Raw genomic sequence first — 12,451 nt, 5'->3', positions numbered from 1 at the left:
TGGGGGTGGATAGAGGAGTTGCACCTGTTTCACATCTTCAGCTCCTGTTGCCATTAAAACAAAATTAAAATGAAGAGTGGTATAAAGAGAAACGGTTCCTTTGCGTTTGGTGTTTAAAACTAGCGACTGGCACTGGACTGATAGTGGTGATCCTCATCCAGGCTTAGACCCTACTTCACACTTTTGTCTTTTTTATTGAGACTGTCAGTCCCTCTGAAATGGAGGTAGCAGCACTTCCAAACGTCCCAAGGAGCTCAGGGAGGGTAAATCTCTCGACACTGGCTGTGCTCAGAATACGCTTATTCAGTCATAAACAGACGTAAGTAAATGTTCTTACTAACTTGGATAATTTAGAGTGGTAATATGGCTTATAAAACTACTTCAGCAGAAATACCTATATTAGAGATATTTTTTGCATATGCAATCAAGCATTGGGCATGAACCGATACAGTTCACACCCCAGATCCACACTGCAGACACCTGGAAAGTATTTGGCCCTTGTCTAGGTGACCTGTCAAACCATGCATAACCATTTATTTTCTTCACTATGAAACACTAAATCTTTCCAGTATTTAATGCCCTTCTCTTTAATGTCAGCTGGTCTTATAAGGAGACTTGTTAAACTAGTGTTCTCAATTATGGCATTTTAATTTAATAATAATTCAATTAAAGGTGTGTTTTTTATGGAGCATCCACGTTACCTTTATTGGTATTATTAGAGTAACCATCATAATAACAAGGAGTAATTATTTAAATGCTCATTAAAAATCGAGTGGTGAAGAAGAGAGTAACATTGGTGGAAAGATTGTATGAACCTGATTCATGTCTGTTCCTGAGCACTACAATAAAAGGTGTCCTTTCTTTAAAGCTTGCAAGTTTCTACTTTTCCTGAACTTCTAAAGGTGCAGTAAAGCAGCATTAAAATTCCTTAACATTTTTATTGCTGCTGTTGTAACTTTGTAAAGGGAACCAGAAACATTATCTGGAAAGCATTGCTAGAGGTAAAGAATGGCAGTGGTTATGTGGACCTGACTGCAGGTCCTCACCGCAGTCCTGGCAGGGGTTATGGGTGGGTGATTAAAAAGGGAGGGAGTTCGTTCTCTGTTACAGCTAATGGAATTATTCAGGCATGCTGAGAGGAGGATTTGTGAGGCACTGGATGTCACTGTAGCCCAGCAGAAAATAATGAATTCTCAACAGTTCTTATCTCACACTGATTATTGTTTGATGGTATCCTGAATAACTGAGGATATTTTGAGGGAAATTTATCTCCAGGGCAAAGGCGCTCAGCATTCGGGGTATATAGAGAGTCACGTACCAACTGGGCAAGGAAGATCTGCGTATCACTAAATGGTACAAGCCAGACTGCAGAGGACAGATAAGTCAGAGGATTCGGGCTGCCTGGTGCAGTGGGACGAAGGTCCACAGACCCAGGCTACTCTTGTTCTAGGCTGGGCAAATCAACCTGTCTTTTCTCAGTGCCCCCCTGTAAGGGCAGAATTTGGAAGACAGGATCTGAATTTAGCTTTGTTTTGTGCTGTTCGCGAAAGAGAAAAAAACTCATTATTGCTTTGACATTTTGAAGGGAACATAATCTGTCATGCAGTAATGGAGGAAACACATTTTAATATTTCTGGAAAAGACCATCTTTTGTCCTAATACACAGAAAGGCAAGAGTGTTCAATAAGTTCATAATTACCTGCTTAGGGAGACGATACTAGAGAGATTTTTAATTTATCAGATAAAAATATAACAAGATCTAATGGTTGGCAGTTGAACTCAGCAATTCAAATTGGAAAGAAGGCAGTTTTTTTAATACTGAAGATAAGTCAACCATTGCCACAGACTACTGCAATACATAGTGAGTTCTCTCTCACGTGGCATTTCCAAATCAAGTTGGGAGAAAGGGGTGCTAAAAGACATGAAGTGATTCAACTGCAAATCACTGGGCTGGATGATATCTGTATGTGAGGTGCAGACTAAATTGTTTCCTATGTTTTTCATGCACATGTAGGTAGGAAAAAAATATTGTGATCTTAAATTGCAGGAAGAAAGATTAGATTAAGCATTTGGAGAACTTTCATGATGGTAAAGGAGAGAAGGAATGAAGCAGACTTTGGACTTTGGGAAGTTTGTAGAATATCCATCTGGGTGGCCTTCGAAGTGGGATAATGGAACATCTGCCATAGATAGGAACAGATGCATAGATATGGATGTCCCTAGAGTCAGGAATTGGACAAGGGCAACCCTTAAGGTTTATCCCAGTCTTCTCATTCTTTAATTTCATGGTCCTTCCTAGCCTTCAAATCAATATTTCTGAACTTATACACCCGTGTCTCAGCAGGATCCAGCCCTACAAACCTATCTCGTGTCTGAACTCCAGCGGCGGTATTTGTTTGTCTTTAGTGCTGCCTTGAAGCTACTGCTGACTGCTCAGGGCTTGTGGCCCCGATGTCACAACTCAGTACGCACAACATATCTACTAACTCATGTAAAGATAAAAAATTACACTTGAGCCATCAGCCCCCAAAATCCTGCCTAGTTACAGACTGTAGGGTTGAATACATGTGAAATTCATTGAACAGTATTAACGAAGTCTTAGCTTGTGCTTAGCTCTAAGCACGTGAATAATTTCATCACTATCCAACAGAGCACTTCAGCCTATGCTGAAGTTTCACTGATGTTGATTACTCACATGCTCAAAGTCAAGCACATGCTAAAGTGATAAAGACTGCATATGGCAAAGCCTATATAGCTAGTTGTCATAAAGTGGGTATTTAGACAGACTTCAGTGCAGGTGGCAAGGGATTAAGATAGCCATATATCAAAAGTAGCCTTATAACAAAGAGTTTTATAGTGTAGGTGCACTGCATTATTAAATATAAGGATCATTCTTGAGCAATGCGTGGCTGTTTCTGGGCATGTTTAAAATATTTAGCAAGTTTTTGAATATAAAAATGTTCGGAGTGGATCTTCAAAGACTTTTTGACATTGTTCTGTTCTTAAAAGTGAGCATCTACACTGCTCAGGGCAACTTCTAGGCAAGATAACCATGAAGTGATAATATGGAAATGAACATTTTATTTAATTTTTTTCTTTTTTTTTTTAAATGGGGAATCTGGGGAGAGTCTTTGAGGGTTGTGAAAGTTAAAATATATATATATACACAGGCATGCACGCACAAACTCTCGTGAAGCAGAGATTTGTAGCCAGGTAGCCTGCAGTCAATTTTGCCATCGTGTCGGGGTCTCATGAAGAGGAGTGTTAAGGAGCATAAAAGCTAAACAAAGCAAAAAGGAAGAGAAGGCTGTTTTATGACTGCTAGCTTGTAAATCTTAGATCACTAATAGCACTAATTTGCTCTGTTTGAAAGAAAACTAAAAAGGAGGGGGATTTACTTTCCTCACTTGAATTTCACGGAGGTGAAGTTTTGGAGAACAAAACAAAACAAGACATCTCAGTTCCACGTAACATGTAGTAGCAAGCATCCAGCCAGCTGCCATTTTGAGGGTAATTTTTTTAATCAGCCATTTCAGTTTTAGATTGGCCTTGATCCTCAGCCTGCTCTGGAATTTTTCTCCTTACGTACATGCCTTTGCTGAAGTAAATGTGTTGCTGTTGTCGTCGTCGTTGTTGTCTAGTACACAGCTACTTTCTTCCTCCTGTCAGCTCTTGAGCTAAGCAAGGAGAACACACGCACACACACTCACACACTTAATTTTTTTAAAGAAAAAAAGCCTCACAACAAAAAAGAAGGCATGCTGTGACTTTAAAAATGAAAGAATCGAACAGCTGTGGGTAATAAATCGATTAATTAGAGTGGATAAAATGAAGGTGAAGGGTGCAGAGCACTCTTTAATTTGAAGATATATGACCTTGTAAGATGCTGCACTTCATTTGCTATTAGATCACATTTCAGAAGGGGCTTTATTAAAATCTATTCTAGGGTGAGCTGAGGTAAAACATATTGTTAAAAAAAGCTTTAGACAGAGTATGTTATATACTTTAGTCTGCTTCAGTGATTTCTGTCACTTTTTATACTATACATGTAGCCGTGCAAGAAAAGTTAAAGGTCTAGACATTTTCATCATATTTCTGTAAGGAACAGAAATTTAAATATGTGAAGTAATAATGGAAGCATTTACTGTTGCTTTGGCTGCAGAGCTGACATAAAACTCCCTAACTGCCTCCGTGCTGAGTAGATTTTTAAGGGATAATGTATCAGTTCCTTTCTGTGTTTGTATGTGGCTTTCATTAATGTCAATAGCAGTTACGGGCAGTTTTTCCAAGCCGAGCACCGTTCCCAAACTTGTGTTTTTTCCAACAGCCGTTGTCAGAGATTAATCAAAGCAACTGGGTCCGTCCTGTACGACGCAGCATGCAGGGCTGGGGCACGGGGGCCGTGTCAGCCAGGCAGAAACGCCCGCCGTGTTTTGTACAATTTTTCTTGGCTGTGGAGAGCCGGCTTCTCCAAAACTGGGCTCTGAAGCTGCTATCCACAGCAAGAGCCCTACTAAATCAATAGAGGCGTGAGGAGCTGCACCACATTTATCACCTACCTTTGTAAATAAGTCTCAATCTGATAGATGCTCTTTTCTTTACGCTTTTATGGATGTTCATTGGGTGATAAGATTAGATAGACTGGCAGGCTGATAGGTAGGCAGATAATCTTCTAGCCTCCTTGTATAAGGTTTTGTAGGTTTTGTTAGCAGCAGCCGTTCCTGCAACAGCCAGAAGAGGGGAATTCAGTCAGCAGCAATCCTGCTTTGCCTGATGTGCATGTGCCCGAGTTTAATTTTATTCCTTTTTTTTTTTTTTTTTTAATGTGGCTTCTATGAGTCATTCTTCTTTACAGAGGTAGTTTTGACAATACAGTTCTGTGCACCTTATAAACTCTTTCATTTTCAAGCTCAAGCAACAGGCTTTTGTGAATTGCAGTCCCCCCCTCTCTAGAAAGGTGTTGTGTAGTTCAGCTTCGGATCTGAGGTCCTGCGGCAGGGCTGGCATCGGGCTTCATTCCGATCGTTACGCAGATACGGATCAGGCGGGAAGCCTGGTTCAGGTCTTGAACTTTTAGGAAGTTTAGTGCCTTTAGGTGAAGCAGGACCATCACTAGCCAAAATATATGCTTTCATAAACAAACAAACAAACAAACAAACATGAAATTAATTTTAGATTTTCCAAAATGGGTAGTTGTTTTTCCGGAAACCTCCCCTTCATTTGAAAAAAAAACCGAAAAAAAACCAAAACACAAAAACCAACCTAATCCTGGATCATGATTTTCGAGTTGACACATATTTATGAATTTATTGGAGTCTTGCAGAGGCATTGAAAAAAGAGATGGGGGGGTGGGGGGAAAGTGCTTTTTGAAGATAGCACATAGTTTATATTGTGCCCAGGACTGGAATTTTCTAGCTAGCAAAATTATGACTGTAGTTCAGACTTGTCCACACCTGTCCTTTATGTAAAGCTGAATCAAGGTTAAAGGAATTCTTTCCACCTTTATGCAGTCGTTCAAAGAGGCTAGAAAGGCAAACCGAACAATGTTTTTGGCTCTGGTGAGCGTTTCTGCATTGGAGGGCAGGCTCAGGCTCAGAAATTCTCGGGATCCAGTTCAAGCACGGCCCGACATTTGTTACTGTTAATTGCAACTGTGCTGTCGGCTTTGATTACCGGATGTTTCATTTGAGTGGCTTCTTGGTGTTTTGGCAAAAAGAGCGTCAAAGTGGTTTATGTGAGGGTATGTTTTCCAAGCTCCTGTTGACTTGAATAGGACTTGTGCAGCTAAATACCTACGTAGTATTTTAAAAATGGAAGTTCTGGCATGACTGAAGCATGTATAAATTAAATTCGGTAAGATCTCAGGGGACTGCTGTATGAAGTGTATAAAAATGTAAGAGCGAAAATGACACTGAAGCTCCTTGCAGGTGCCTTGTAAAACCTACCACACCGCATTTTCCTTGTTTTTTGTCGGCAGTCATAAATTCCTTGAAACAAATTCCTTTCTGTGGAATAAACACGTGAAAAGATTTGGATCCTTGTGCGTCATAAAGGAAGGTTTTATTTGCAAGTTAGAGGATATAAACGTATATAGCACCAATGCGTATGTGTGATATTTGTCATACATGTTAAGTGAATAAGCGTGGTGAGTAAACGTGGTGTTCAACAATTTATATCAGTCAATACATTGCAATTAAGTCCTTCTTTCAGAAATGCCAAGGAGGAAATGTGTTAGCAAAATAAAGCTCATGCCAACTGTATTTAAATGTTCTCCGCTGTATTATTTTTTGAGTGTTCTTTCTGTTTTTCTTTTATAGGTAAAGATGAGCCTTCAAGCTATATTTGCACAACATGCAAGCAGCCTTTTAATAGCGCTTGGTTCTTGCTTCAACATGCCCAGAACACACATGGATTCCGCATCTACCTGGAAACAAGCCCTTCAAACAGTTCCCTTACTCCACGCATCACCATCCCTCCTCCTCTGGGACCGGAGACAGTTGCACAGTCCCCGCTGATGAATTTCCTTGGAGACAACAACCCTTTCAATCTTTTGCGGATGACAGGACCCATCTTGCGCGAACACCCTGGCTTTGGTGAGGGTCGGCTCCCAAATACGCCTCCGCTGTTCAGCCCACCGCCTCGTCATCATCTGGATCCACATCGCCTTAGTGCCGAAGAAATGGGGTTAGTTGCCCAGCATCCCAGTGCCTTTGACAGAGTTATGCGTTTAAACCCCATGGCAATTGAATCCCCAGCGATGGATTTCTCCAGAAGGCTTCGAGAGCTGGCAGGAAACAGTTCCACCCCTCCGCCAGTCTCGCCCAGTCGCACCAACCCTATGCATCGCCTATTGAATCCTTTCCAGCCGAGTCCTAAATCACCTTTTTTGAGCACCCCACCACTGCCCCCCATGCCCCCCAGCAGCACTACGCCTCCCCAGCCTCAGGCCAAGAGCAAGTCCTGTGAATTTTGTGGGAAAACATTCAAGTTCCAGAGTAACCTTATCGTGCACCGGCGCAGTCACACAGGAGAAAAGCCCTACAAGTGTCAGCTCTGTGACCACGCTTGCTCCCAGGCCAGCAAGCTAAAACGCCACATGAAAACGCATATGCATAAAGCTGGCTCCATGACAGGCAGGTCAGACGATGGACTGTCCACCACTAGTTCCCCGGAGCCGGGCACAAGCGAGCTCACTGGAGAGGGACTGAAATCCAGTGAGGCAGATTTCAGGAACGAGAGCGATCCTTCCCTGGGCCATGACAATGAAGAAGAGGAAGAGGAGGAGGAGGAGGAAGAGGAGCTCGAAAACGAGAGCCGGCCAGAGTCGAGCTTCAGTATGGACTCGGAGCTGAGTCGTAACCGAGAAAATGGCTCCAAGTCGCTGCCGGACGAGAAATCCCTCGTTCTGGGAAAAGTCATCGAGAATGTAAGTCTAGGTGCCATCCAGCAATATAACGACATGCTAGCTGAAAAACAGAAGAGGAGTAGCTTCATGAAAAGGTCTTCTGACCAGCGAGACTTGTGTCCGCGAGACCTCTGTCAGAGAGATCCAGGTGACGAAGACTCTGTGGTAGGAGAGCTGGACCGCACTGAGGAAGGGACGGTCAACGGAAGAAACTTTGGCCCGGGTGAACCCTTCCCAAACTTGTTCCCCCGCAAGCCAACACCTATCACGAGCCCCAGTTTAAACAATTCCTCTAAAAGAATAAAGGTAGAGAAAGATTTGGACTTGCCACCAGCAACGATAATACCTTCTGAAAACGTTTACTCCCAGTGGCTGGTAGGGTACGCAGCATCGCGGCACTTCATGAAGGATCCGTTCCTCGGATTCACAGACTCCCGACAATCCCCCTTTGCGACCTCTTCCGAGCACTCATCGGAGAACGGGAGCCTGCGTTTCTCCACCCCTCCAGGGGACATGCTGGACGGGGGGCTCTCAGGGCGCAGCGGCACGGCGAGCGGAGGCAGCACCCCCCACATCAGCGGTCCGGGCCCCGGGCGACCCAGTTCGAAGGAAGGGCGCAGGAGCGATACATGTGAGTACTGTGGCAAGGTCTTTAAGAACTGCAGCAATTTGACGGTGCACCGTCGGAGCCACACTGGAGAGCGGCCTTACAAATGCGAGCTCTGCAACTATGCATGTGCCCAGAGCAGTAAGCTGACGCGCCATATGAAAACCCATGGCCAGATAGGGAAGGAGGTCTACCGCTGCGACATTTGCCAGATGCCCTTCAGTGTTTACAGCACCCTGGAGAAACACATGAAAAAGTGGCATGGAGAACATTTGCTGACAAATGACGTCAAAATTGAGCAGGCAGAAAGAAGCTAAGGCCCCCCCGCCCTGCCCCCCCTGCCCCCCCACCCCCGCTAGGTTAAATTTCAGGGGTCTAGGTAACATTTTATTTGTACAGTTTAACTATTGCCAACTGAGAAAAGATGACCTAACTTGCCTCCGTAAACATAACTTAGCATAACTATGGTAGGTGCCAGACTTTGGCACTTAAAATATAACCTGTGTCTACAAAGTTCTATTAAACCCGAGGGTTGATTAAGGCAGTAAAAATTGTGGAGCCTTTTAACTGTGCAATAATTTCTGTATTTATTGGGTTTTTGTAATTTTTTGGCATGTGCAGGTACTTTTTTTATTCTTTCTGTTTAAATTTCTTTTAAAATTTTGTTGGGTATCCCTTTTTAATTTTACCCAGTCGTAGCCTGAGATTACTTGCATTGTAGGTGAGAAACATATCTTTTTAAATTATAATTTTTGGGCCGCTGCTTTGTTGAAATTTAAGCTAAGCATGTGTAATTTCTTGTGAAGAAGCCAGCATTTGAACAGAAATCGTTCTCTTTTTTTCCTCTTTTTTTTTCTTTTTTCTTTTTTCCCCTCTCCTCTTCTCAAATAACCTTGAAGATTAGGGGAAACAAAATTGTACAGCGGATAACAATCTTTAAAATTAGCACTTTCTTTTGGAATTGGATGGAATATGTAGCACTGACAATGTCGCTGACGATAGAGGCCTTTTCTAGATGGATTTCATCATTAAAGCTGTGGCAACAAGAAAGACATAGGTGCAGAAGGCAGCTACATTCAAAACCCAGAAATATTCTTAATTGTGCATTACTATTGGATAATTTCTTCTTGTTGTTAAAAACTTTGGCTACATAATGGTGCCATTATGTCACCTTTGGGGGTTTCTTTCCCTCCCTCTTCCCCTCCTGCCACTCTTCCCAGAGACAGTAAAAGTACATCTTCAGTATTGTAATATTCTCTTCAAACCTTGGAGCAGCCAAATGCCATATTTTTTCTTTTTAAATTGCAAAATCAAAAACTGAGTTCAGGACATCTACTTTAGACGAGATTTGCTGTAGTTAAAATAATTACTAGAGGATGGGAAAGTGTGAATTTCTCAATGAAAAGCTTCAACTCATAGGCATTTGTTTTATGAATGGAAATATTAGAACTATCTTATATGATGTACAATGATGTTATTATAGGGAAGGGAAAAATAAATTCTAGTTGGTTTACCTGTCTTGGCAAGATTCTGCTCCTACTGAAGTCGTTAAGAGTTTTCCCCTTGACTTAATTAGGAACAGAATGGAATTGTACTCAGAGAAGAGCATTACGACAGAAAAAAGTAAAGAAAAGAAAAATGCACCTGCTCTACTTTCAAATTCTAAATTTTTTAATGCCTTTTATGACTAATATTAACAAACAGTGGACAATTATGGTTAGAGATTTTAATTATGTTGACCCGCACTTTAAAGCTTTTGTTCGTGGTTAAGAGAGAAATGGCTTCTCAACAAGAAATTACATCATATTCTTCTACTTGGCCCAAAGGTGGGTTAAACTGTAAGGGAACAGCTGAGATTAAGTGTCAGTGTTGCTAAGCATGGCATTCACAATACTGGCACTATAAAGAAAAATAAATAAAAATAATTTATTGGACAGTTTTTCTACTGCCATTCAATTTGACGTGAGTGCCTTGAAAACTGATCTTCCTATTTGAGTCTCTTGAGACAAATGCAAAACGTTTTTGTGAAATGAAAAGACTTTAAAAAAAAAAGTAAAACAAGAAAAGTACATTCTTTAGAAAAAAAGAGCCACATTTACTTAAAAAAAAATTACTGGTTGAAGATAGTGGACATGAAAATGCCATAAGACCCAATCAAATGAAGATGTATACCCAGCACAACTTCGGACATCCATTAGCTGAATTATTCTCAGCCTTTTTTTTTTTTTCAGGACAACGCTGCTTAGGAAATGGAATGGAAATGATTTACTGCTGAATTAAAACTCAAATGACACAAATTACAAGTTGTTATCATTGAATGAGAAAAAACAATTCAGGAACAACGGCTAATTTTTTTTAAAAGTTAAATTTAGTGCACTCTGTCTTAAAATACGTTTACAGTATTGAATACATACAAGGGTAAAAAAGAAATTGTGTGTATGTGTGTTTGAGCAATCTTTTTTTTTTCAAAGTTTGCTTAATAGGTTATTAAAAAAAATGCCATAATGGCCATGTGTATATTGTTTTCTTTTGGTGACGGGGTTTTAGTATATATTATATATATTAAAATTTCTTGATTACTGTAAAAGTGGACCAGTATTTGTAATAATGGAGAATGCCTGGGCATTTTACAAAACCAGAAAGAAAAAAAAAAAACCCTTTTCTTTTTTCCTTGAAAATGTTGCAGTAAAATTTAAATGGTGGGTCTATAAATTTGTTCTTGTCACTGTAACTGTAAAGTCTTGAGTTTTAGTAAATTTTTTTCTGCCTTGGGTGTTGAATTTTTATTTCAAAAATGTATAGAATCTTGTATTCGGGGATTAAAAGGTGATTGCTACACCATGTAGAAAAAGTATGTAGAAAAAAGTGCTTAATATTGTTATTGCTTTGCAGAAAAAAAAATCACGTTTCTGACCTGTACCTATTTTTCTCTTTTTTTCTCCCCTTTCCCCCTTCCCTTCCCCTTCTGGAATGGATATTGATATTGGTTGATTCCTATGATGTAGGCACTTGCTGTATTTTTACTGAAGCTTGTAATTTTTTAACTGTACGCTTGTCCTTTTAAAGGGATTTAATGTACCTTTTTGTTAGTGAATTTGGAAATAAAAATAAAAACAAACAAACAGGCTGCCATAATATATTTTTTTAATTTGGCAGGATAAAATATTGCAAAAATAAAAAAAAATTTGTATGTGAAGTCCTTATTGTACAGGAAAAAAGGGGGTTGTTAGACGACCTTTGAGTAAAAGAAACAAAACAAAATAATTAAGTGCTTTTTTATTTTTAATTTCTTTTGTTGTTGTTGTTCACAGATAATTTTAGTTGTATATATATATTTTTTTTTTGTCAGAAATGGCCTACAAAAAAGTGCTGTTCCCACAGGGCTCTAAATAACTTCAAAGTTGCCTGGACCCCTTGCATCAAGGTTTTACCAGGTATGGTTGAACCAGGCTGGATGGTTATTGCCTATTCCTGTGAAATGAAATTCAGTTCCTGTAAGGTGTCTGGGGTGACATCCCACAGCTTCCCCACAGATTCAAGAGAGAGAGAGAGGAGATTTTTTCCCCCCGCCTTCCTAACGAGAAGATGTCCAACACATCTTCCGTCTCCTGGCCACCCCCTACTCACTGCTCCCTGCACCCTGCCACCGCCCTCTGGAAGAAAGCCGTTTTATAGCAAACAGTGAGAGCTGTTGCATCCACTTTGACATAAAATGGTAAAATGGGCTGCTGTTGGTACAGCTGTAACCAGGTTGAAGTAAAATTGGTCCAGGCACAGCCCTCCTCTTCCCTGTCAGAACAGGACCTTCTCCGTGTACAGGTCTTGCCAGTCCATGTTATTAGCTGCTTTGCTGCTGTTCACTCCTAATTGTACATTCCATAAATTTCTGAATGTTTGAGGGACTGGGATGAAATCCTGTGCCTTTTGATTTCTCTCTTCTTTGCTGTTCTTTCTCTCTCTCTCTCTCTCTCGTGCTCTCCCTTCTGGGTCGAGGGGAAGACAGGTGGCAGAAGAAGCACTGATGCTCTAGCGAAGGGGAGAAGGAGAAAACGCTCACTGCTCTTGCAGGAAATGACGGTAAAACTAAAACACAAACAACAAAAAAAATATTGCCATGCCAAATTCTTCTGCTGCTTTCATTGGTGCAGAACTGCTGGAGCAATTGGAGAGGCATGGGTGTGACAGCAGGGAGAATTTGGTCCAGCTACCTAACAGATAGATATATGTCTTCCTGGCTTGAACAACGTACCCTTAAGACTTCTGGACAAACTCTGGATCTCAATTAAAGTGATGATATAAATCAGGAATTATTCATCGCTTTTAGTCCTGGATTACTCCAGCATAGCTGAGGCTGGAATGTGGTCCCTTAAAGGCACATTTTCACTTTTTGGTGAAAATTCAGATCTCTGGCATTCATGTAAATTCAGAGTCATGTCACA

The 12,451-nt window shown here is 40.9% G+C and overlaps 1 protein-coding gene across 4 annotated transcripts in view; it reads left to right on the top strand.

The window, feature by feature from the left end:
• The window catches only part of BCL11B (BCL11 transcription factor B), an 89,943-nt gene extending 81,614 nt beyond the window's left edge, over window positions 1-8,329 (top strand). For all 4 annotated transcript variants that reach the window (XM_086613116.1, XM_086613114.1, XM_086613115.1 and 1 more), the window contains one exon: window positions 6,318-8,329. In XM_086613116.1, coding sequence (XP_086469242.1) covers window positions 6,318-8,329 — 2,012 coding nt within the window. The remainder of the gene's footprint in view (window positions 1-6,317) is intronic.
• Window positions 8,330-12,451: the final 4,122 nt, after the last annotated feature.

Source organism: Tauraco erythrolophus, chromosome 6 (assembly GCF_009769465.1).
Source record: "Tauraco erythrolophus isolate bTauEry1 chromosome 6, bTauEry1.pri, whole genome shotgun sequence".
Classification (NCBI taxonomy): Eukaryota; Metazoa; Chordata; class Aves; order Musophagiformes; family Musophagidae; genus Tauraco; species Tauraco erythrolophus.
Note: the sequence above shows the minus strand (reverse complement) of the source record. Positions and strands in the feature narration are given on the sequence as shown.